Source organism: Phacochoerus africanus, chromosome 15, assembly GCF_016906955.1.
Source record: "Phacochoerus africanus isolate WHEZ1 chromosome 15, ROS_Pafr_v1, whole genome shotgun sequence".
In the NCBI taxonomy this organism is placed as follows: Eukaryota; Metazoa; Chordata; class Mammalia; order Artiodactyla; family Suidae; genus Phacochoerus; species Phacochoerus africanus.
In genome coordinates, this window is record NC_062558.1 from 98185220 (window position 1) to 98211780 (window position 26561).

The 26561-nt window shown below is 38.2% G+C and overlaps 1 protein-coding gene across 2 annotated transcripts in view; it reads right to left on the reverse strand.

Annotated features, from left to right (window-relative positions):
• Positions 1-16612: 16612 nt before the first annotated feature.
• The window catches only part of PRKG1 (protein kinase cGMP-dependent 1), a 1143802-nt gene continuing 1133853 nt past the window's right edge, over positions 16613-26561 (reverse strand). For both annotated transcript variants that reach the window (XM_047759865.1, XM_047759866.1), the window contains 4 exons: positions 24119-24241; positions 23970-24032; positions 22731-22797; positions 16613-21019 (listed from right to left, as the gene is read on the reverse strand). In XM_047759865.1, coding sequence (XP_047615821.1) covers positions 20921-21019; positions 22731-22797; positions 23970-24032; positions 24119-24241 — 352 coding nt within the window. In that variant the 3' untranslated portion in view covers positions 16613-20920. The remainder of the gene's footprint in view (positions 21020-22730; positions 22798-23969; positions 24033-24118; positions 24242-26561) is intronic.

A 26561-nucleotide genomic window follows, 5' to 3' on the forward strand; every position in this document is an offset into this window, starting at 1 on the left:
GCTTAGCCCCCACAGGAGGTGCTGCACAAGTTGCAGGTTCCTGGGAAGGGACAGTGATCAAGCATCTGGGCACTGCCCAGAGCATTTGGCAGTGGCAGCAGCAGGGCAGGTGTGCTCCCAGTGGAGTGAGGGCAACCACAGGTGGTGTTCCATCACAATGTCCTTCTGTGTGGTGCCCTCTGAGGTGGTTGGGGCTGCAAGTGATTTTTGTTCAGGTATCCCCAGTGGCAGTGGGCCACACCCACCTCTGGCATCAGGGATAACTGTGGTAGTTTGTCCCCGCCACCTGCAGACCACATAAGAAGCACCTTGTCCCACTTAGCTCATGCAGGAGGTGCTGCCCCAGCTGCTCATATTTTTAGGGTCTTGGGAAGGGACAGTGACCAAATGTCTGGGCATCACCCAGAGCATTTGGCAGTGGAAGCTGCAGGGGAGGTGTGTTCCCAGGAGAGTGAGAGCAACAGCGTGTGGTACTTGGTTGCAGTGCCCTCTTTTTTTGCCAACCTCTGAGTGACTGGGGTCACAGGTGGGCCCACTCACAAGCTCCAGGTGGTGGCAAGCCACACCTCCCTTTGGCCTCTGAGATGACTGCTGTGGTCTGTCCCTGCCACCTGCAGATCATGCAAGAGGCACCATTTCGCACGTAGCCCCCTGATGCCCTTAGCCCACACAAGAGTTGCCTGCCACAGGTAGCCTGCACAAGAAGTGCCTGGTCTCCCCTAAATGAGCAAGAGGCTTCTCACCTCCCATAGCCTGCACCAGAGTGGTCCCGCCCTCTGAGAGCCCACAGGCATGCACATGCTCTGGTGCAGGGAGTTTCCTATGGCAGTCCACCCCTCATCCTCTCACCCTCCCCAATAATGGCACTTTGCCTCTCCTGCAGGTCCAGACCTTCTCCTGGGTTTCCTCTACCATGGCATTCCCCTCCTCAGCCTGTGGCATAATGCTCCCCCACCCATGGTGCACTGCTCCTTAGCCCCTCAGGCTGTCCCCACATAGCCATCCTCAGTCCTCTCCCCAGGACTGACCTCTGGAGTCTAAGTCTTAGTGCCCAGCCCCTGCCTGAGCATCTCAGGGTGTGGCATCCAGGCTGGTGGTTCTGATGAGCTGTGCAGCTCTCACTCTGCTTTGCTGTTCTCAGTCCAGCTGCTGTGCTTTTCTTGGCCACTTTGAGGTCCCTCCAACTCAGCTGATCTTTCTGTCAGTTAGATAGCTTCCCAGGATGTGGGTTCCTTTTCTCCTTCATAGCCCCCTCTTAGGAATGCTAATCCTGCCCTGATCCTTTTCTCTCTCTCTCTCTTTTTTCTTTTGTTCTACCCAGTTATGTCATGAGTTTCTTGCCCTTTCTGGAGGTTTAAGTTCTTTTGCCAGCATTCAGTTGATGTTCTGCACAAGTTGTTTTAAATGTAGATGTGTTTTTTTTTATGTGTTTGTGGGAGAAGGTGAACACAACCTCTTAGTCCTCTGCCATCTTGCTCCTGTATATCTTCTTTGGAGAAATTACTATTTAGGTCTTCTGCCTATTTTTCTATTGGTTTGTTTGTTTTTGTTGTTGTTGTTGAGTTGTATGAGTTTTTATATTTTAGACATTAAACCTTTGTCTTTCGAATCATTTGCAAATATTTTCACCCATTTTGTGGGCCTTTTTTTTTCATGGTTTCCTTTGAGGTGCAGAAGCTTTTGAGTGTAACTAGGTGCCATTGGTTTATTTTTGTCTTTATTTGTCATTATTCTAGGAGGTGGACCAAAAAAGATGTTGCTGTGATTTATGTCAGAGAGAATTCTGCCATATTTTCCTCTAGGAGTTTTATAGTATCTGGCCTTACATTTAGGTCTTTAATCCATTTGGAGTTTATTTTTGTTTATGGTGTTAGATGTTCTAATTTCATTCTTTTACATGTAGCTGTTCAGTTTTCCCAGCACCATTTATTGAAGAGACTGTCTTTCCTCCATTGTATGTTCTTGCCTCCTTTGTCATAGTTTAGTTGACCAAAGGGGCTTGGGTTTATTTCTGGGCTTTCTATCCTGTTCCACTGACCTATATTTCTGTCTTTGTGCCAAGGCCATAGTGTTTTGATGATTGTAGCTTTTTAGTATAGCCTGAAGTCAGGGAGATCGATTCCTCCAGTTCTGCTTTTTCTTTTCAATATTGCTTTGGCTATTCGAGGTGTTTTATATTTCCATAAAAATTTTAAAATATTTTGTTCCAGTTCTGTAAAGAATGTCATTAGTAATTTGATAGGGAATTCATTGAATTTGTAGATTGCCTTAGGTAGTATTGTCATTTTGACAGTATTGTTTTGTCTGATCAAAGAGAATGGTATGTCTTTCCATCTATTTGTGTCATCTTTGATTTCTTTCATCAGCATCTTATAGTTTTCAAAGTACAGGTATTTTGTCTCTTTAGGTAAATTTATTCCTAGGTATTTTGTTCTTTTTGATGTGATAAGTGGTATGGTTTCCCTAATTTCTCTTTCTGATCTTTCGTTAGTATGTAGAAATGCCATTGTTTTCTGTGTATTGATTTTTATACCCTGCAACTTTACCAAATTCATTGATGAGCTCTAAGAGTTTTCTGGTAGTGTATTTAGGATTTTCTAGGTATAGTATCATGTAATCTGCAAACAGCGATGGTTTTAATTGTTTTTGAATTTGGATTCTTTTTATTTCTTCTCTGATTGCCATGGCTAGGACTTCCAAAACTATGTTGAGTAATGATAGTGAAAGTGGACATCTTGTTTTTTTATAGATCGTAATGAAAATGCTTTCATTTTTTTACCATTGAGAATGATGATAGCTGTGGGTTTGTCACAATATTGAGGAAGTTCCCCTCTATGCCTACTCTTTGGAGAGTTTTTTTTTTTTAATCAGAAATGGGTGTTGGATTTTGTCAAAAGATTTTTCTGCATCTACTGAGGTGATCATATGGTTATTATTTTCAATTCATTGATGTGGTGTATAACATTGATATATTTGCAGATGTTGAAGAATCCTTGCATCCCTGAGATAAATACTACTTTATCATTGTATATGACTGTTTTAATATATATTTGTATGTGGTTTGTTAATATTTAGTTGAGGATTTTTGCATCTATGTTCATAAATGATACTGGCTTGTAATTTCCTTTTTTTGTGGTATCTTTGTCTGGTTTTGGCATCAGGGTGATGATGGCTTCAAAGAATGAGCTTGGGAGGGTTTTTTATTTGCATTTTTTTGGAAGAGTTTCAGAAGAAGAGGTGTTAATTCTTATCTCAATGTTTGATAGAATTCAGCTGTGAAACCATCAGGTACTGGGCTTTTGTTTTTTGGAATTTTTTTTTTTTGTCTTTTTAGGACCACGCCCATGACATATGGAAGTTCCCAGGCTAGGGGTTGAATTGGAGCTACAGCTGCCAGCCTATGCCACAGTCACAGCAATGTAGAATCCACAGCTTACACCATACCTCATGGCAATGCCAGATCCCTGAACCACTGAGCGAGGGCAGGGATAGAACCCGCATCCTCAGGAATACTAGTAAGATTCACTTCCATTGCACCACACTGGGAACTCTCTGGAATTTTTTTTTTTTTTTTTTTGGTTTAAAAAAATTTTTTTTAGTTACTCAAATGAATTTATCACATCTATAGTTGTATAATGATCATAACAATCTGATTTCACAGGATTTCCATCCCATAGCCCAAGCACATACCCCCACCCCTCCCTGGAAATTTTTTAATCACATTTTTAATTTCAGTGCTTGTGATTGGTCTATTCATGTTTCCTATTTCTTCCTGGTTCAGTCTTGGTAGAGTGTATCTTTGAAGCAATCTGCCCATTTCTTCTTAGTTGTCCATTTTATTGGCATACTAGTAGTATGCCAATACTATTAGTTGCTCATAGTAGTGTCTCATGATCTTGATCTTTTGTATTTCTGTGGTACCCATTGTAACTGCTCCTCCCCCCCCTTTTTTTTTCTTTAAAGGACCTCACTTGTGGCTTGTGGAAGTTCCCAGGCTAGTGGTTGAATCAGAGCTGTAGCTACCAGCCTATGCCACAGCCACAGCAATGCAAGATCTGAGCCATGTCTGTGACCTACACCACAGCTCATGGCAATGCTGGATCCTTAACCCACTGAGCGAGGCTAGGGATTGAACCTGTATCCTCATGGATACTAGTCAGATGCATTTCATACAACAGGTATGCCATCTCCCTTTTTTTCTTGATGAACTTGGTTAGGAGTTTATAAATTTTGTTGACCTTTTCAAAGAACCAACTTTTTGTTTCATTGATCTTCTCTATTGTTTTCTTTGTCTCTATGTTATTAATTTCTGCTCAATTTTTATGATTTCTTTCTTTCCAATTCTGGGCTTTGTCTGTTCTTACTTCTCTAGATGTTTAAGGTTAGGTTGTTTGAGCCTTTTCTTCTTTCCTGATATAAGGTTGTATTGCTGTAAACTTCCCTCTCAGAACTGCTTTTGCTGGGTCCTGTGGGTTTTGTATTCTTGGATCTTTATTGTCATTTGTCTCCATGTATCTTTTAATTTCCTCTTTGATTTCTTCAGTTATACATTGGTTGTTCAGTAGTGTATTTTTAGCTTCTAGGAGTTTGTGTTTTTTGTTTTTTTTTCTTAAAGTTGATTTCTAGTATCATAGCACTGTGATCAGAAAGTGCTTAAAATAATTTCAATTTTTAAAAATTTACCAAGGTTCAAGCTGTGGCCGAAGATGTTATCTATCCTGGAGAATGTTCCATGTGCACTTGAGAAGAAAGTGTATTCTGCTGCTTTGGGATGAAAAGCTCTATAGATATCAGTTAAGTCTGTTTGGTCTAGTGTATCATTTAAGGTCTGTGTTTCCTTGTTTATTTTTTTGTCTGGATAATCTGTCCATTGCTATAAGTGGGGTGTTAAATCCCCCACTATTGTTGTATTCCTGTCAATTTCTCCTTTTATGGCTTATTAGTTGCCTTATATATTGTGGTGTTCCTTTGTTGGGTGCATATATTTACAATTGTTATATATTCTTGGATTGCACCTTTAATCATTATGTAATGTCCTTCTTTGTCTCTTGTGACCTTCTTTATTTTAAAATTTGTCTGATATGAGTATTGATACCCTTGCTTTTCTATAATTGCCACTTGCATGTGATATTTTCTTCCATCTCCTCTCTTTAACTCAATGTGTCCTTAGATCTGAAGTGGGTCTCTTGAAATCAGCATATATATGGGTCTTATTTTTGTATCCATTCAGCCAACTAAATGTATCTTTTAGTTAGAGCATTTAATCCACTTACATTCAGTGTACTTATGGATCAGTATGTACATATTGTCATTTTCTTAATTTTTTTGGATTGCCAATTTTTGGTGGTCTTTCTTCCCTTCCTCTTTTTATTGTCTTCTCTTGTGATATGCTGACCATCTTTAGTGTCATGTTTGGGTTACTTTTTCATTTTTAGGTATATGACAATTATAGTTATTTGACTTGTGGTTCCTATTATGTTCCAATATAACCATCTATGTGTGCACAGAATTGTTTCTGGTTGCTGGTCTCTTAATTTCAAATCTGTTTTTGGTGTTCTGTATTTGTCCTTTCCTCTTCTCATGCTTGCTAGTTTTGATATATATGTCAATGGGTGATTTCCTACTTTTATATTATCTTTGTTTTTACCAATGAGCTTTTTCATTTCTAATATTCTTGTCTCTACTTGGGGCTTTTCCTGTTTTGCTTAGAGAAGTTCCTTTAGTAGTTGATGTAGAGCTGGTTTGGGGGTGCTGAATTATCTTAGCTTTTGCTTGTCTGAAAAGATTTTGATCTCTCCATCAAATCTGAATGAAAGCATTGCTGGGTAGAATATTCTTGGTTCTAGGTTCTTCCTCCTTATCACCTCAAATATAATCTTTCCATTCCCTTCTGGCTTGTAGAGGTTCTGCTGAAAAATCAGCTTTTGTCCTTATGTGTATCCTCTTATATTTGATTTTTTTTTGCTTTTCCCTTGTGGTTTTTAGTATTTTTTCTTTGTATTTAATTTGTCAGTTTGATTACTATGTCCGTGTTTTTCCTTGAGTTTATTTTGTATGGAATTCCCTGTGCTTCCTCAACTTGAGTGTATTTCCTTTCCGATATTGGGGAAATTTTCAGCTGTAACATCTTCAACTATTTTCCCTTGCCCTTTCTCTATCTCTTCTCCTGTAAACCCTATGATGGAAATTTTGATACACTTAATGCTGTCACAGAGGTCTCTTAGACTCCCCTCAGTTTTTCTCATTCTTTATTCTTTTCCATGGCAGTGATTTTGGCCACTCTGTTTTCCACCTCATTTATTCATTCTTCTGCCTCTGCTAACCTGCTATAGGTTCCTTCTAGAGTATTTTTCATTTAAGATATTGTACCATTCATCTTGCTCTTTAAGTCCTCTAGATCTTTACTATCATCACTCTGAATTCTTTTCCAGGTAGATTGCCTATCTTCTCATCATTTAGTGGGTTTTGTGTGTTTTTATCTTGTTCCTTTGTCTGAAAGCTACTTATATGTTGTCTCATAACATCTGCCTTTCTGTTTATCATCCCCTTGACAGTAGGTATGAAGATGGAGCAGCAGGTGCTCGGTCCTGGAGTTCTCAGGGGTGATAGAAGTTCGCATGTAACCAGAGCACATGTTGGGAGCAGTAGTATCACAGTCACTCTCCTGGAGCTGGGTGGCTTCTAGGGATTGGGTCTGTGAGAGAGGTGCCAGTGATTCATGGTTCACAGGATTGCTTTTGTAGCATGCTGGGGCAGCTGTGTCTCCTTAAACCTATCCTGCTACCAGGTAGCTTTCAGGACAATTTTCTGTAGCTTGCAATGTCAGCAGTTGTTCCTGTAGCCCCTCCCTTTGCCAGGAAGGTTCTAGGGACTGCTTTCTGTAGCTGTAGGGGTAGGCCTTACTGTTCAGCTCTCACTCCCCTTGCTCTGCTACTCTAGGGATGTCTCTCTATAGCCCCAGGTGTTGGGGGCTCCTCCCTAATTGTTGCTAAAATGCCCTCTTGGTAGCAGCAAGATATGTACTTCTTTTGGTCCCTCCCCCATGCCTGGCTACTGATGGGAGTGCTCTTTATAGCCCTTGAGGTTCAGAATATGAATGGTCCTCCCATGGCTTCTTTGGTGTGGAATGAGTGCCACTGCCATGGACCCTGTTGCTGGTACTTTTCTCCAGCTGGTACGCCTACAGCTCTGGCAGGTAGCATGCATCAGTGGCCCTCTCTTGGTTCTTTTTGGCACAGGTCAGGCACCACTAGTAAGAGCCCCTGCATGGCCACTGGTTGGGGCACAGAACTTGTGCTTTTCCTGGTTGGGCTGTTTATGTTTCCTGTGCGTGATGGGTGCTGATAGCCTTTTTGCAGCTCTTACGGAGTCTGTGCAGCTAGCATGGGCTCCTGAAGAGCCACTGGGTGGGGCTGTGGAACTTGTGCTTTTCCAGGTTAGGCAGTTTACAATTCCTGCAGGATACCGGTACTGGTGGTCTTCTCTTGGCTCTTATGGAATCAGTGTCACTGGTGTGAGCCCCTGCAGAGCCACTGGGTGGAGCCATGGCACTTGTGCTTTCCATGGTCAGGCAGATAGTGGTTCTCACAAGGACTGGGTGCCACCACCACCAGCTGTTCTGCTGGTGCAGGTCAGGAGGTTGTGTTATTCCCCCAGGTGGCTACTTCACTTGCTCCAAGAACTCTGTAGCCCTATGGGCAGGGCTGCTTCCCAGCTGTTGCTAGGCAGCTGCTACTGCCATGTGGCTTCCAGAACTGAGGCAGGCAGTGTATTGAAGCTTGAGAGAGCATGTACAGGGAACCAGGATGTAGTGGTGGGTCCAGTTCCTTCCTTCCAGACCCACAAACAATGGCATCTAGATTCTAAGCCCAGCTGGGTTGCCTCTGCTTACATGCCCTCCATTTTGTTCACCCTATACTCTAGTCCTTCAGGCTATTTCTGCATGGCCAACCCTGTTCCCCACCCCCCGCAAAGAGCCAGCCCCAGCTCTTTCTTTGAGTCTGATCTCTAAAGCTAGAGTTTTAGTTCCTGACACCTGCTGGCACCTGTATGTGGTTGTACATATCACTGACCATTCATGAAGGATCATTTCTGTTTTAACAGCTTCACATCAGTTTTCTAAAGTTCCTCCTCTGTCTTAGTTTTTCTCCATGCTGGTGGGGGAACTTCCCAGAGTGCAGGAACTTTTCCTCTTTCCAGCTCCCTCCTAGGGGCATAGGTCCCATCTCGGTTCCTTTTGCTTCTTTCTTCTTCCTTTTGTCCTATCTGGTTTCATGAAGTTTGTCTTGCTCTATCATAATCCTGAGGTCTTTTGTCAGTTTTTAGCAAATTTTCTGTGTGAATAGTTCCACACGTAGATGTATTTATTTTCACTATATTTGTGGGAGTAGGTGAATCTCATGTTCTATTACTCTGCCATCTTCCCAGGTCTCCAACTTTCTTATTTCTAGGTGTGGCCTTTTCTACCTAGAGAAATCCCTTTAGCATTTGTTGTAAAGCTGGTTTGGTGGTGCTGAATTATTTTAGCTTTTTTTTTTTTTTTTTTTTTTTTTTTAAGGGCCACACCCATGGCATATGGAAGTTCCCAGGCTAGGGGTCAAATCAGAGTTGCAGCTGCCAGACTATGCCACAACCACAGCAATGCCAGATCTGAGCCATGTCTGTGACCTACACCACAGCTCCCGGCAATGCTGGGTCCTTAACCCAATGAATGAAGCCAGGGATCGAACCTGCATCTTCATGGATACTAGTTGGATTCGTTTCCACTGTGCCACAATGGGAACTTCCAAATTCTTTTAGCTTTTTCTTGTCTATAAAGCTTTTGATTTCTGCTCTGAATCTAAATAAAAGCCTTGCTGAGAGTATTCTTGGTTTTCTGTTTTTCCCTTTCATCACTTTAAATACATCATGCCACTCCTTTCTGGGTTGTTGAGTTTCTGCTGAGGAAAAAAAACAAAAACAAACAGCTGCTAACCTTATGGGGGTTCTCTTGCATGTTATTTGTTGCTTTTCCCTTTTTTTTTTGTCTTTTTGCCATTTCTTGGGCCACTTCCATGGCGTATGGAAGTTCCCAGGCTAGGGGTCGAATCGGAACTGTAGCTGGCAGACTACGCCAGAGCCACAGCAATGGGGGATCTGAGCCGCGTCTGCAATGTACACCACAGCTCACGGCAATGCCGGATTGTTAACCCACTGAGCAAGGGGAGGGATCGAACCCGCAACCTCATGGTTCCTAGTCGGATTCGTTAACCACTGCACCACGATGGGAACTCCCCTTATTGCTTTTAATATTCTTTCTTTGTATTTAATTTTTATCAATTTGATTAATATTTATCTCCGTGTGTTCCTCCTTGGTTTTATCCTGTATGGGACTCTCTGTGCTTCCCTGACTTGAGTGTGTTTCCTTTCCCATTTAGGAGAGTTTTCAGCTATAATCTCTTCAAATATTTTCTTATGCCCTTTCTGTCTCTCTCCTCCTTCAGGGATCCCAGCATTGCAAATGTCAATATGTTTAATGTTGTCCCAGATATCTCTTAGACTGTCCTTATTTCTTTTCATTCTTTTTTCTTTATTCTTTTCCATGGGAGTGATTCCCACCTCTGTCTTCCACCTCACTTATTCTTTTTTTTTTTTGCATCAGTTAATCTGCTATTGATTCCTTCTGTTTTTTATTTTTTCATTTCAGATATTGTATTGTTCATCTTTTTTCCTTAAATCTTCTCTTGGTTAAACATTTCTTATAACTTCTTGATCTGTACCTCCATTCTTTTTCTGAGATCTTGGATCATCCTTACTATTTTAACTCTGAATTCTTTTTCAGATAGGTTTCCTATCCCCTCTTCATTTAGTTGTTTTTATGGGTTTTTATCTTGTTCCCTTGTTTGAAACATATTTCTCTGTCATTTTGTTTTGCCTGTTGGCTGTTGTTTGTGGTTTCTTTTCTGCAGGCTGTATGGTTCCTCTTGTTTATGCTGTCCATTCCCTGGTGGGTGGAGCTGCATCTTGTCCCTCTGGTGGGCATGGCTGTGTTAAGGAATGTGTTCAGAGGTGGCTGTGGGCTCAGTATGACCTTAGGCAGGCTGTCTGGGTTTAATAATTTTTTAGTGTGAGAGCTGTTTTTAGTTTAGATGCCTGATACTTCTTTCCTCAGTGTATGCTGACACATTATCCCTTTTATAGGAGATGTGACTGATGGTGTGGTGACCAGAGCTTGCACTGGATATTGAATGGGGTCTTTACTCTGTGGCTGTCACTTCCCCAAAAAGGGCAGGGTCTGCTTTCTAATTTTTGGAATAGAGCTAGGCTGTGTTTCTGATCTGCTGTGTGACGTAGGAGGAATTGCAGCACTCCCACTGGGAGAGGAGCCACTGAGTATTCCTCCACTGGAGTTGTTCACCTGTGAATGTGCTCTGTTGTATTACCTTTCACCTGTTCTATGGGGTCAAAAAGAGCACTGTTTTTGATATATCCCTTGGCCCCCTGGTATATGTCAGTAATTGGCCCTGGTGTCTCTCAGGTGTTCTTTTCACCTGGCTGCCAGTGCAGAGCCACTAAAATCAGGACCCCTAGATGCAACATTTATGTATCTGGGCCCGCTGGGGGAGCTATGGAGGCAGCTCAGACTCTGGACTGATCCATATTTATACACCCACAAAGCCCACATCTGCTAGAATCAGAATCCTTTCAGCTGCGGGAGCACTTACTGTCCATTTGGATGTTCTACCAGCACTGAATTTATAAGGCCAGCAGTGGAGATGTAAATCTGTGGTTCACACTGTCAGGAGGAGGGATTTCAGCTTTTCCTCCCTGGGGCTCAGCTGTGGTTACACCCCCACCTCCACATATAAGCAACCCACCAGTGACTGCAGGCAGGCAGCAGGTGTACAGGGGGCCGGGTTTGCGATTGGTGCATTTTCCAATGGGAGGAGGGACAAGGCTGCAATAAGGGGCACAGTCCAGCTCAGCAGAATCTTCCCCCAGTGCCAGGCACAGAGGCAGGCACTTGTGTGGGGAAGGAGGCTACAATGGTGGTCTCTCCCCTCACATGCCACCTAACAATGTCACTTAGCCTCTGTGGCATCCCAGACCTCCTCCTCAGATATTATCAGTTGTGGTGTTCTGCCCTCCCACTCTTCCAGGCTGTCTTGCACAACCAACAGTCACCCAATTTCTAGATCTGTTCTCCAAGTCCCATTCTCCAACACTCAGCCCCTGCCAATGTAAGTGGATGAGCATCTCAGACTGGGGCATGCAGGGCATTTGCACAGACTGTCTGTGCATGTGTTGTTCTTTTCCGCCTGCCATAGACTGGCTATTATGGTTTCCTCTTAGCCTCCAAAGCTCCTTTCCTGGTATCCCTGCTGGTGAGGGGATTCCCCCAGGTGTGGCAACCTCCCCTCTCCTTCAGCTCTCACCCTGAGGCCTAGGTCCTGACCCCACTTCTGTCCCCCACCCCTTTTGTCTTTTATGCAGAGATTCCTCTTGTCCTTGTAGGTGTTTGAATTCTCCTGCCAGTGTTCAGTAGTGAGGACTCTTCGATTTGTAGGTGTATTCCTGATGTATTTGTGAACAGCCGTGAATTCTACATCCCCCTACTCTGCCTCCTTGATCTCTGAACCCTCTCATACTATTTTGAATAGTATCATTGTGAAGATTTAGACAGGTGGTTCTTTGTTTGCTTGTTTGCTTATAATAATCTCCAGCCTTTAGAGAGTTTCTGAATATTTACAAAGGCCCTTTCCCATTCATGCTCTCAGTGGAGCCTCACATCAACTTCATATTACAGTTGAGGAAAATGAAACTTAAAGGGTTCATGGGACTTGTTCAAAGTCACACAGTACAAAGAGGAGCTAGGAATCTAATCTTTCAACCCTCCAGAAACTCCATGTGATTAAAAAGAAGTAAATCAGTTTAATAAGACCTGCTGGATTGAACAAGAAATTTTTTTAGTGAAAATAGCCTAAGAAGACACCAGAATAATGAGCATTATAAAACAGAGGCATTACCAAAGCAAAGTGATATAGGACAAGTCTAGGATTTGAAGGCTTCCACACCCAGGTTCAAACCCCAGCTCTATCATTAATCACACAGTCACTGCTTGGATATGTGTCATTTTCATTTGTTTCATTCCTTTCTGCCTTACTAGGGTGTTAACTTCGCAAGGACTCATGCTTGTCATTTTTTTTTTTTTTAAGACGATGCTTATGGCATGTGGAATTTCCTGGGCTAGGGATTGAATCTGAGCTGCAGCTATGAATTGAGCTGCAAATGTGGCAATGCTGGATCCTTTAACCCACTATGCTGGGCCAGGGATTGGACCCACACCTTGCAGCAGCCTGAGCCACTGCAGCTGGATTCTTAACTCACTGTACCATGGGGGGAACTCACAGGTTTGTCATTCTTATCCACCACTGAATTCTCAGCACTCATCCTAGGGCCTGGCACATAGTAGGTGCTCACAAATACCTCTTAAATATGTTTCTTTACATAGCAAGTACTGTTCCCCTCTGAGCCCCAGCTCCACCATTTGCAAAATGGTGTAAGAATAAAGGATACTAAAGCTTAAGGTAAAATAGAAATGTTAAAAAAAGAAAAAAAGAAATGTCACACATCCACAATATGTGAAACAGTATCAGAATTTCTGTGATTGAATTAGAATTAGAAATCTGAAATCTGTGGAGCCTACTCACTGTATATCCCCCATTTCTTTTTCTTTCTTTGTTTTTTTGGCTGCCACATGCAGCAGCATGATATGGGATCTCTGTTCTCAGACTAGGGGTTGAACTCAGGCCACAGCAGTGAAAGGGCCAAGTCCTAACCACTGGACCTCCAGGGAACCTTCCCACATCCCCTTTTTTTTAACACATATTTAGTGGACACTTGAACAACATGGCTTTGAACTTCCCATGGGTCCACTTATACACATTTTTTCAACTAAATACATCACTGCTATATGGTCCATAGTTGGTTGTATCCAAGGATGCAGAATTGCTGATACAGAGGGCTGGCTATAAAGTTATATGCTGATTTTCTACTAAATGGAGGGTTGTGATCCTAACCCTGTGTTGTTCAAAGATCCACTATATTTGTCTACTTATCCCATCCTGGTGGACTCTGAGATATTGCTTCCATATCCTGAGGCTCTATAGAGAACTCAGCTTGAAAATCACCAGTCCATTGTAAGCCCTTGCCTTTGAACACGGTTTGGAAGACTTTTCCGGAAAGGGCTAGACAGTAAATATTTTGAGCTTTAACTGCCATATGGACACTTTCTCACTATTCAACTTACATGCTGTTACAGTGTGAAAGCAGCCATAGACAATCTATATTGGCCTTGTTCTAATAAAACTTTGTTTAAAAAAACAGGCTTGGGGGCTAGATTTGGCCCAATGGCTATAGTTTGACAAACCCTGCTTTTAAAAAAGGAAAGGGAGGTTCAGAAAAGTAAAGACACTTAGAATTGCAGAATTTTACTACTAAAGAAACTTTAATAATCCTCCTTTGCATAAGAAAACCAAGGCCCCAGTAATTCACACGACTTTACAAAGCAATTTTTAGCACATATACTCTAGCAAAGTGTTTACATATATATACACACATATATATGTATATATATGTATATATCATAATCACAGATAGTATTTTATTTCTACTCCAACCTATATTTATTACTAAAACTCCCAGCTTTTCATCTTTTTTTGCAGAACCATGCTTCCCCTAGGAATTATAAATTCCCCAACCCCATGACTGATGTAATTTCTGTTGGGACTCTGCTTCTCATGTCACTAACTCCTGTGCTTATAAATTTGAGTCTTCACTCAAGTGACCCAAATAACTTGTACCAACTTTAGTTGGTCTGGGTTCTAAATATGTTTCCATCCATTACCCTGTTAAAATAAATCTTTGTTACGTTGAGTTTAAGGTAGCTTCTGCCAAAGGACTGGAAATTTGAATGAATTCATCAAGTCTTTACTGCAGTTTTACTGCCCCTCATTCAGGGTCTAATGACACACCCTGTTGTTTTCTACTTGAGAGTGGGTTATTCACATTGCTGAATTCCCAAGCTGAGTCTAAGACAGGCTTTGACTTTCTTCTGTGTGTGCTAGTTGTGTCAATCAGAATGGGCAAGGTTATGCTGCTAAAATAGTTAAAGCTAAATCTGGTCCCAAACAACTATGTATTCCATCATAGAGCCTTTGCGTGTTGGTAGGCTCTGCTCCTCTTCATTGCAGTTGTTACTCTTCTTCTGAAGCTGACAAACCATCCACTGGTGAGGAGTTGCCCATCACAGCCATGGAGGGAAGGGAGGATGTGTTTAAGCAAGAACTGGTTGTGTAGTGTTCCTGCTTAAAGTGGTAGTAGGCTCCCCTTTCAATTGCCAGAGCAAGTCAAAAGGTTAAACCTGCCTTCCATGGGGCAGAGAATTCCTCAGGGAGAGAGAAAGGAGATTGGTGAACTGAACTCAAAATCCTGCTGAGCCAGAAGCTCAAGAATCTCTTATCATTTCTCCCTAAAAGACCAACAGCCATAGTATAAATTAAATTCCTAGGATCTTGCCCTGGTATACCAGATACCAGAAGTGGGTATATCTTTTTGGCTTTGTAAATAAAGATGTGTATGTATTCCTTAACAGAAATAATTTATTATTAATATACTACTTGAGTATGGAAAATGGAAAGGACATCTATCTAGGAATAATGTAAATGCCACTTAATATTTTTGAAGGTATTTAATAGCCTTTGGATATAGATAACTTTATAGATTTTTTTTTTCTTTCCTCTTTCACCCTATCATTCCTGAAATGCTTTCCCATGGGCATTCTTTTCCTACATCTCTTCCAAGTATATATATAAATAAAAATAAGGTACTTGTTAAAATTCAGATTCCTGGGCTGCCCCTCAGAATAACTATGATTGATGCTGTGAATCTATGTTTTTGCCATATTTCCTGCAGATAATTTATGACATTTTATGACACTAATGTTTAAAAAACATTGTCCCAGGACATATGCCTTGAATCTCTCTATTAATTATTGTGAAATCTGTGGCCAGACTTTGGGGCTTATAGGAATGCTGTGGTTTGTTGGTTGGTTGGTTTGTTTCTTTCTTCCTTCCATTTATGTATGTATGTATGTATGGCTGGGACTTAACCTGTCTGTTTGGCTTTGCTAGTGGACATGTGGATTGATGGATTTTTTTTTTTGCTTCTTAGACTCACTGTGGGTGAGAAATAATTGCCAGAGGTGAACATTATTATTTGATTTATTTATAAACCTTTTGCATTAGGAAGGAACAATATGGAATAGAGAAGAAAACTATAAATATGGCCTTTGGAAAAATGTTGTGACTGTCCTATATTATGTATATGACACTTTTAGGTCATAACTGAGAAGCTGAGGGTAGGTCTTTAAACATAACAGGTGATCAACTTGGATGATCACGCTACCAATCCATTCCTCTCAAATTTATTATTGATTCCTATGGTCATAGTTCAGTGATTTACTTCAATTGCAGTTAACACATGCAAGATGTGACAGTGGTGTAGATACAACATCTTCACTGTTGCTTCTCCCCAAACCCACTAATGATCATGAGGATTGATCAGCATGCCTCTGCAAAAACTGATTGCTGCAAAATAAGTAGCCTTCAGGGATCAAAGAAGACCATTTTTAGATCAAGGGTATGAAAATAACAGAACTTAAAGGATGAAAATGAAAGACTTACTATTCAGTTTTATTTGTAGGAGAAATGAAATTACTGGGATGTGCTATAGTGACATAGTATTTTTTAAAGTTTATTTTATTGGCTCTGAGAAAGTTAACTGAATTGAACTTCTAGTTTTCATTGAAAAGGGATTTCAATTCACTGTCACTGGAAATGTGATGTCAACAAGACGAAGACCATCAGATTAAGGAAATTTTTATGCTGCAGCAAGTTTTAATTTGTGTACCATTCACTGCAGTGAGGTCCAAAGGGATGTGGCAAGAATATGTGTACCAGAGCTTTGGAGAGTTGAGTTTATTACAGTCATATTGTTCTCTAAATCTATATTCTTTGTGTATATGAACAGAGGGATCAGGTGAATAAAACTTAGACAAAGATTCGTGAAGTTACTTTTCATATTAAATAATTCTCTCCTAGCATTCTTGTATGTTGTCCTTTTTAGAGTGTGCCTTGTTCAGAATTTGACGAGGGGTAGCCCAAACAATAATGTTTGAAAATAGTGGTGATGGTGGTGATATGTACATAAAACTTCTAATTTGGGGGTTTGTGTGGCTGTTCATACTGGATAGCCCAATGTTAACACTATTCTTTAAATCGATTTGTTGTATGAGTTTTATGTTAGATCATAATGCACTATTGTATGATGGATACTTGGATCATACTTGGGTTATAAGTATTTTCTACGCTGTTATAGTGACATTCTACAGTAGCACTACATAACATTTACATTCTAATATGATAATATCAGTTCTATCCCTGGAATCTTATCTGAAATTAAACATCAACTAAATTCAAAAGTAATTATTTTTTTTTATTTCAACTCTATAAAGTATACAACAGGCACTCGGCAATTACAGCTGCAGGAAAAATACAGAGCAAATCAAAGCAGGTTAAGTTTATGAAAAAGTTTTTAATCTACATCAAAAGAGTGCAAGTGGTCAGTGACCATTCGATGACAGTTGTTGCATTCTGACTAACAAAGGACTCTTTCATGTAGAACAAATTGTAAGAGGACAATCAAATAACCATAGCTGTAAGAATACAAAAGAACTGACCAGTTGTAAAAACATCATACATTGAAATAAATTTGATAGATGATGCTTCAAGAAATGTCCCTTTACTTGGAAAGTCCAAACCTCTGAGTCATTGTCAAGGTCCCAGAGCTCTGTTGATGCACGGGCAGATAAAGAGGAGGGCTAACAACACACTTTCAATGTTTAGCTTTCTAGGTCTGTTGAAAACTTGCTTTATAAGTGATTTGCATATACAAGAACTCAGAGAAAGCATCCTGTTTTGTTGAGTGGTGCACCAAGGTACTTTTTTCATCATTGGTTTCAGAACGAGGCATGGTTAGCAGTCATTTTCCAATTTTTCATTTGAGTTGGAGTGTTGTTAATGGAATCTATAAAATGAGATATTTTAGAACTTGACTGCACTAATTTTTTTAAACTGAATCTGCACAACTTAGCAAAACAGGAATACCTGTATACAGACTGATAGTATGTCATATATTAATTTGACCTGCACATACATTTATACATTTCACAGAAATGACGCTGTATCTCATTAACAGATACACAGCTCTGGTACATTTAACAGAAATAAGAGAACAACTTCATCATTTCTGTAATTCATCAATATTTTATAATAAAAGCTTATAAATTGTTAGCAGAAAGAACTGTAAAACGCAGCAAGCTAAGAAAGGACAACATTTTGAGGTGTGTTTGTCTTTGTCATGCAGCATAACACCAAATTTGTTATTTTAATAGGATGCCATGAATTTAAGGCACTTGCAACAATGCCAGATAGCCAGGTCATGTTCTAAACTATGGGACAGATGAATAACAGTACAGTTGACATAATTTTCAATAATACTGACAATTATGACATTAATTCAAGTCTACTTGGACCTAAAAATATTATTCAGTACAAATTAAATGAAATAATAATGCAGTGAAACACTAAAAAAAGTTATATGTACCACAAAATATCACACAAAAATATCTATTTACATAAATATTTGTCTGTGGTCCTATTGTGAAAGAAAACATTGTTATGGATAATGCACAAATCACCTCTACTGTATGAAATCAGTTCTAATATCCTTATTTTCAATAGGTAGCTGACTGCATTAAATTTAAGTTCACCATCAGTTCAGTCATTTAGAAGTGACACAAGAAAAAATTCAGTAGTTGAATTTATATATTATACATGTGTGATGCACATGCATATCCCATAATTTTAAGTAAAAATTAATACTTGTAAAGAATATAATCAAAATTTTCTTTAAATGCCATATGGATCAAATTCCTATATTAATAACAAAGAAGGTACAAACATAAAAATCATTCATAGCAAATTTCCAGAAATCATTTTCCCTAATGTATTCAATCTATTTCAAATATCGTGATGTTTCTTTCCTTGGCAGTTTTCAGTTTTCCTGTGAGTCAAGACACACAGAAAGCCCTTATTTCCCATACTTGAAGTTTTAACAAGTCAGTTAAGAAATCAAACAAGTTGGCACTATTCTAATTAATCCAGATATTCTTTAGTGTAAGAAAATAGAGAGGGGATGAAAAATCCAGAAATAAGTGAGATGTGCTTTATGAAGCTGACCATGAATTTAGCCCTAATGTCTTCATTAAGACAAGATTTAAATCTTTAAAACTCAGTGTTGAAAATTAGATGAATGTTTTCTCTTAGTAATTCTTGAAAGATGTAGTTCACCTTTATTTTTTTGGTGATTGCTTTAGACATCCTAATGCAGTGCCACAGGTGAAATGAACAAAGATGCAATAACAGGTGGGAGAAACGACCTACAGTTACATTATACTGATGTTGCTTTTTCATTCTCCGTAGAACTTGTACATATTGGTTGTCTTAGACTTGAACCACAGTTCCAGAATCTGTAGTAAGTGCTAATCTCTGGCTATTGGGATGTTTAAAAAGTTGCAGGAGAAGATTCTCTTACTTAAAATGACTAGGTAAATTTAATAGTCTAGATAAATTTTTAGCATGGCTTAATCACAGTCAATCCTTTTTTTTTTTCTTAAATCACTGAACATTGACTATAATGTTAACATTATATATTTTTAAAAGCTCAATTAAAATCAATATTAAACTTCTGAAATGGCATTCACAGCTGGATTTGGGGTTTTTATGTTTAATTTTATATTCTAGAATCTATAGAAGAAAGTGGGTATCTTGGGGAATAGTTGAATTTTGAGAAGGCCGGGAAACTCCAATAATATAAGAATAATACTATCTTAGGGTCAGAGTTTTAATTTTTTATCCTGATTATATATAATGTGCCTTAAGTATTTTTATTCTCCAAATGTTTCTTATATTTTGATAAGATATCATATTCTAAAGTGGTCTTAGTATGAAAAATTCAAACAAAAATCGTAATATATGCCTTCTTGGATACTATATAATGATCTAGGTGGACATATGTTTTGCAGAAATATCTGTATTTTTAAAAACTCTACTGGAGAAATGCAAACCTCTACTTAATATACTAAATTCATATAATTCCAAATCAAGATGACAGCTCCTAAAATTATGCATTTGTCTAAGGAAGTATATAATACTATTTGTCCAGGAAAACTTCCAAATGGCTCTGCTACTTATGCCAGTTAATAACAGTCAACTGGCCTGCCAACAAAGGATTCAGTTTAAATTGCTGATTCTTTTCCCCATGTGAAAAAGCAAATCAACTTGATATTTTCAAATCTAGTTTTTCCTAGCTAGGATGATATTTCGGAATTGCAATAATTCTGTTCTATTTAGCTCCAATGTACTTTTAAGAAATCAGGTTCCTGTTTTTCTCTCTACTCCATTACTACTTTCACATGCTGATGGACTCACATTGCCCATTAACAAAAAGGTCATCACACCTGGCCAGGTTCTTATCTTGTTCCCTGACCTCACAAAGGTAAGTTTTCTCACCTAGTGATTCTTAATGATTTTGTGCTTGCTTCTTTCTTTTCCTTTCTTTTTTTTCTGGTTCAGGCCTAAGACAAGAAGCTAATTCAAATATACTTTTAATCAACTTTCTCAACCCTAGACTATGGTGTTATCTAAGTGAAATCTGAGAGGAGTTTGGTTTGATAAATTTAGTGAAAATGCTTGATTCTCTGGCTACACATGTAATGATTAGAATTTGTGTGGTCTGTTCAGACACTGACATTTACAGATGAAAGATATACATAGCACCTATATAGTTTTTTATTTTTATTTTTTTGGATGGATCTTAATCCCTCTCCAACCCACCCCACCCTACCCTAAGGGTTTATTTTTATAAAAGGGAATATTTTAAGCCTCAGTTTGAGGGTGTGTTAGGTAATAAATAAAAACCAATTGGCTGCTAGTCATTTATTTCCAGGACCATCTTTAAGCACACTATTTTAAAAAATATGAAATGGTTTGTGAAGTGCTTTTTTTTTCCCACTCTGTCATGCCAATTTATCAAAAAGAAAAAAAAATATCATGCACATTATTTTCTTCAGTCCTCTGTGAAAACGCATATATACCTGCTATGAGAGTTCTCAGCAGAATCCATAGCAGTTGTGCTTTTATCATATCAATTTTTTAAATCTGTCAGAAATGAAAGGTAACATTCAGTCTCGTCATCAGCACTGCTGGGAAATAAAATCATGAAACTTCTAGCACTGGTTTGACATGAACTCTGACCAACAGATGTGTGGTCCTCTTGTGTGCGGTATATACACCAGCTTGCAGTAATATATCCTACAGCCCTCACGTGAAGAAAGGGAAGAGTTCAGTTTTTGTACCATAGTAATCTATCGTACCCAATATATTATTTTTTGATCTTGGTAATTCTAGCAAGGTACTGACTCTTTTCACTAGATTGAAGTGTTTCCTACAGTCTTTCAAATTATAATCAGAGCAAAGCAAGATCATTGCAACAATAGAAAACATCTCTTTACTGGTAAAAGGCTTTGCTTCAGGACCACCATGTCAACTGCTGTTTTTAGGTTCAAACAGAAAACATGTAAAGAGCACTACTGTCATCTAAGCAATAAGTCCTAATGCCACTGTAGTTACTGGAGCAGCATCGATCAAAGGCATCATGGTGACCCCGAGCACTAATCTTCTCTCTTTCCTTCAGGTTTGCTGGCAGCTATGTCTCAGAAAAAGCTGTCTTCAGCAAGGCAGAAGCAGGTAAGAGAAATACATTAGAAGTCTATGTCCCATCCTGAGTTGTCATCAGGTGGTGGTTCATCACTGTCCTCAGGGAAACTGTCAAAATTGCTTGTGTCTGTGGGTGATGCAACCTGCAAATGAGAGAGCAAACAGTAAAAGATTTCTGATTTTTATCAGTGGGAGTCCAGCTAGATTTTTTTTTAAAGCATTCTTTATCCATTCTATACTCAATGGCTATTTTTGGAATGTCTCCTGAGTGGGTTTTGCTCTTTGTGTTGAGAGAACAGTGGTGAATAAAAATGAACATGGTTCTTGCCCTCATAGAGTTTATACTCTAAGATATAATAATGTGATTAAAACAAATCATCACAAACATCTGTAGATAAGTATAAATTTTGATTAGTGTTATGAAGAAAAAAATAGAAGGTGTCATGATAGTAAAAGCATGATCATGGAATGCCTCGTTGAAAAAGTATTGACTTAAAGCTAAGAATTAATGAATTCAGTAAAGAGCTTTGAATACAAAGCTCCTGAGGTGAGCGAGGTCTTCATGCTGTGAAAGATCTAAAAGAGGTCATTTGGCTATTGTGTAAGAGAGGAAGGGGGTGGAATGAGAAATAGGACAAATAGGCAGAAGTCATCCTAAGGATTTTGTATGTGTATTCTGAGTATAATAAAAAGCCATTACTGAACTTAAGCAAAACTCTTATAAGTTTATTAGGCAAAGTCTAATCTGCAGAGCATCAGTAAAAGCAGTGAAGAAACACACTTTAATTCTCCCATATTCTATAATATTTAGAATTTCATATTTTGTTTCTAAAAACAAAACTTTATGAATGCAATGAGCATCTTAAATAATTTGCTTGTGAATAAACAAATATTAGCATAGAAATCTTAGATGTAGGAAAAATGTTTCTGAACAAGGAACAATCCTGAATTAGTCCTATAAATAAAGTATGTAAATGAAAGGCTCAGGACTGCAAAGCAACTCTTTCTTCCTTAGTTAAAACACAGCACTTTTTTTTTTTTAAGATAGATCTAGTACTGAATAAAAATAAAAATGGAATCCATTGAAATTTCTTTCAGGTTAATATAGTGTAAAACATTTAGTCCACTTAGTAGACTAGCCATTTAACAAACCACCTGATATGTTAAGAAAAGAGAATCTTTGTCTTTTAGAGACCGCTGAAAGGGTAAAAGAACACTATTGTTCTTGGGAGTGCTTCAAAGTACTGTGGGCACAGGGAAGAAGGAGCTAAGTGGGAGCACAACTGAAACAGTATTGGCCAGGAATTGATAGCTGTTGAAAATGGCTGCTGGACTGTTGACCAAACTCAGTAAGAAAGCAAAGGGCAGGGAATGTTTTGATATGGTCCATTTGGGTTGTACTCTTGGAGACAGAGCACAGTAAAGAGTAAACTGGAATCATAAACAGAAGGTAACAGCAGATTATCCTATCTCACTCAACTATATCCATGTACACACTAAATGGTTGAGAACTTACTGTGTCTTGTAGAGAGAGAACACATTATGTGCAGAAATTTAAAATAGTATACATATTTTGCGAATAATCATGAATATGACTAAAGTTGTTAATATATCCTTGCGCAAAGATGTATAAACCTTTTACCATTATGAGGAATAAAAGATTATACTCTTCTGTCAACATCTGTATATATTTAACACTATTTTTAACCTTGGATTTTAAAAGATATTATGTTAACCTGGTATTTAACCAGTTTATTTAATATGACCATAGGATAAAAATTTTAAAAATAACATCTTTGACTGAGAAACACCTTCACGTGTGTCACACAATTACAAGCTGGAAGGTCTACTTACACTTGGTATTATAGGAGGTGTCAAGGTGCCTTTTCTTAAGCCTTCCCAATTAAAGCCCTCAAACCACCTTAGAAAGAAAAAAAAAAAGTAGACAGTTAAGGCATTTTACCTCAGCTAAAGTCTTTGCATTGAAACTTCTATGATGTCCATGACTGACAGAAAACAGGCACCCATTTTCAATGTGAAGAAAATGTTTTCTATTAATTGCAGGTTTTTGAATATTAGCTTATTCAATGGAATGCATATTTTTAAAAAAACTAATTGTCAAAATTTTAAACACCAATTAGAAAGCAACTCCTTTTTTAATTCTAGTAATTTCAGCCATAATGTCTGTATGACCTTGTTCCTACATGATCGTTTAATTATATAATATATATAATTGTGGCAAACTCAGACTCAGGTTATTAACCTTTTCATATCACTCTGTCTCCACATATCTCATTCTCTCTCTTCTTTTTTTGGTAGAATGAAGGTATTTTGTGTACGGCTTTTCTGTGAAAATGAGGACCATATATCACAAAGGGGTTTTGTTGTTGTTGTCTTTGAAAGGATTCACCGTTGGCAAATGCTTACACCAAATTCTTGGCAGACCTTTTATATATTCATAAGTATTTTGGTAAACACAATTCTCTAGTAGGGATTTGAATTTCCTGTTAGTGTTACCAAAAGACACTAATAGGGGAAAACCAATAGGGGCTTAGTTTAGCTTTAGAACATCCAGTCAACGTGGGAAAGGTCTGATATTTAAGACGCTGCTATTGCTAAAAAAAAAAAAAAAAAACTGCAGTACTGTACGCTGTAGTTTTTTCCCCTCTGTCATAGCATCTAATTAGGAAATGGTTAGAAAAATATATTTTAGTTTTAGTCTAGGAAATGAGATGATATGGTGGAGGACTTTTGTTTTTAATATTCCCGTAGACACTGGATTCCCAGAATTAAATATATTTCCTCTTCATGCTGGAGAGGAAAATGCTAGTAGTATGAGTTGGGAAAAAACCGAGTTCAGTGAATTTGTTGTTGAGAATGTCACAAGGTCAGCTGTATCTAAATAAAGTCCCAGAGATAAAACTAGAAAGGTCTTAAATAACAAGGCTAACTAGTCTTCCTGTCTCTCCTTGGATGTTCCCATAGATTAATTGCATCAGTTATACAAGCATGAAAACATCAGCCTGGGAAAATGCTTGTCTGAGAATTCTTTCTGAACTCTCAAACCTAAAGTTGTATGGAAAGAACACTTACTTGTGCTTCTGGATGTCTTTCACTCCATTTTTCAAATTACCCAATCTTTCTGATGGATTATCCCTAAAAATAAAATAATTAATTGTTAAGGAATCTAATTGTTCTTCATATTATGATCCTTTCAAAAATAATGTGGTTGAAATGCTTACCTGCATAGTTTTTTAATTAAATTAGCAGCATTTTTGGCGATCTTCTTTGGAAATTCTATCATGTCAATCCCCCTTAATATGATGTTATAGGTTTTCATAGGATCTGGGCCTGAGAAGGGTGGGCTGTAAGAATGAGAGACATGAAAAGAGATAGTACTTGTATTTTCTAAATAAGAAAACTTACATTGTTATAACTCCACCAATGACATCAATTCTTATTTTGGGACATATATTAACAGTGATAGTGGAATGAAACGTAAGAGCAAAACGGTATGGAAACATTTCCAAGCAAATTGCTAGGTGAAACCATAAATGGGTTGAGTTTGTTCACAGTTCCCCTCATTTCTTTTTAGTGCAGGTACCTAACCCCTCTTGCTGTCCTTAGTCATACATGAAGCTTCTTCCTCTTCGGCCCTTTCCCATAGTTATCAGATCACTGATTACACTTGTGATGAAGTCCAACATCATTAGGATAGCTGTGAGAACACCATTGGTACAACCCCCATCTCATGCCATTACCACCCTCACTCACGGGGATCCAGGCACACCAGTCTTTCTGCTCCTCTGAAGTGCCAACCACTCTCCCACCTCAGGACACTGTTTATTTTGCCTGTAAGGTTCCTGCTAGGCCTTCTGGCTAATGCCTCAGCTATTAAGTCTTAGCTTACATGTTATGTTGTTTCCTCAGAAAGGTCTACCCTGATCAACCTAATATAACCAATCACATAGCCATTGTGAACCAATGTAATAATCTGATCTAATACTGGAACTTAAACTTTGGTCTAAGTTGGAGTCCCCGGTCATACTCTTATAGCACCCTTTATGCCACTTGTACTTTGTAACTATTCATTTTGGTGAGTATTTGTTTTACATCCATCTTCCCTTCCAGTTCCTTGCTGGTATTCCCAGAGTCTGGTGGAACGCCTAGCACCTAGTAAGTGGTCAATAAATATTTGTTGAACTAATGCTTCTACACAATAGTGCTCCTCCTATACTTTTCTCCCAGTTTTTTAACCCTCACCAGATAACCTAACAAGAGACATTGTCTTTGCTAGCAAGGATGTAACACCCAACCTCTCATGAGCTAGATCTGTTGGCTTATTTACCAGTCCATCTTTGGACTGTGGCTTTGTGTCAGGCTTGGGGAATACAGACATGACTAAAGTCAGCTTTTTCCATCAAATTTCCCACAGTTTAGAAGGAAGATTATGATAGTCCTTGATCGATTGTTTCCTTGGAAATTATTCTCCTAATACAAGGTTCAGCCATGTTTCTTCAGGGAAAAAAATTATGGATGATTTCTTGTCTCTCATGTTTATTAGTAGCAGTTCAGGTTATCTCCTTCTATTGAGAAAGCTGAAAACAATGAATTGCTTTCATGAGGTGTAGATTTACTTGGGCTGAGAGCTGTGATGGTTTCTGCCTTGAATTTTTGTCCCTATTTAAGTGCCTTTTATTTACTTTGATTCAACTGTTACCTGTCAATTTAAATCACTTTTTAAAAAGCGTAAACATCCAATTCTACTTAGTAAATCTCTTAGAATTTAAAAATTTTCTCTTTACATAATGTCATGATTGAATATTCTCTTTACTCTCTTGATTGAATGTTCTGTTTACTCTCTTAACTTGCAAGTTTTTATTTTTACTTTAAAAATGAAGAACTACATCTTAGTTTTTTTATATCAACTTAAATTTTTTTTATAACTTACTTTTTCTTTTATATTTATCTTATACAAACAAAAGCCACTTATTAAAGATGGCTTTTGTAGTTTTTATAAGTCATGCATGTTCCGTACAAGATATTCATGCAATATGTAAAACATATAAAATTACTTAAAAGGAGTAAAAACCATCCAGAACCCCCCAAATAGTGACAATTGACATTTGATAAATATAATTTCATAGGTTTCTCTATTTAGATGGAGAGACTCAGGATTACAATATGTATGATTTTTCAAAATTTAAAAAAAATATTGAGTTTTATTTGACGTTAACAGAAGTAAAACTAAAAGAAATGCTAAATTTCAAATATGTGCTTCTTTCCCAACAATATTCCTAAAATATTTCTCTTAAGAAAAAAAATTTAAAACCTTTGATTTGGGGATTCCTTTTGTATAATGCCATAATGCAACTGTAAGAAATTCTTAAGATTCCCAATTGTGGATGAGAAATATTTTGCTATAGTTATTCCTACTGTTTCTTTCCCACCTTCACTTTTTAAGATTGCCAGATACTTTAACATTTCCATTCTATTCAATAACTGAAATTAAAAATTTAAATTTAAGTTCTAATTAATCATATTCAAAGCTTATCACCAATCCTTGTACCCGTTTCTTTATTTTGATTCATCTCTTTGTTGACTTGGTCCAACAGTAGTGTTCGTAAAAGTCTGGAGTACCTAGTTAATGTGTTGTCTTTTTATTTTAAAAATGCCTTAATTTCA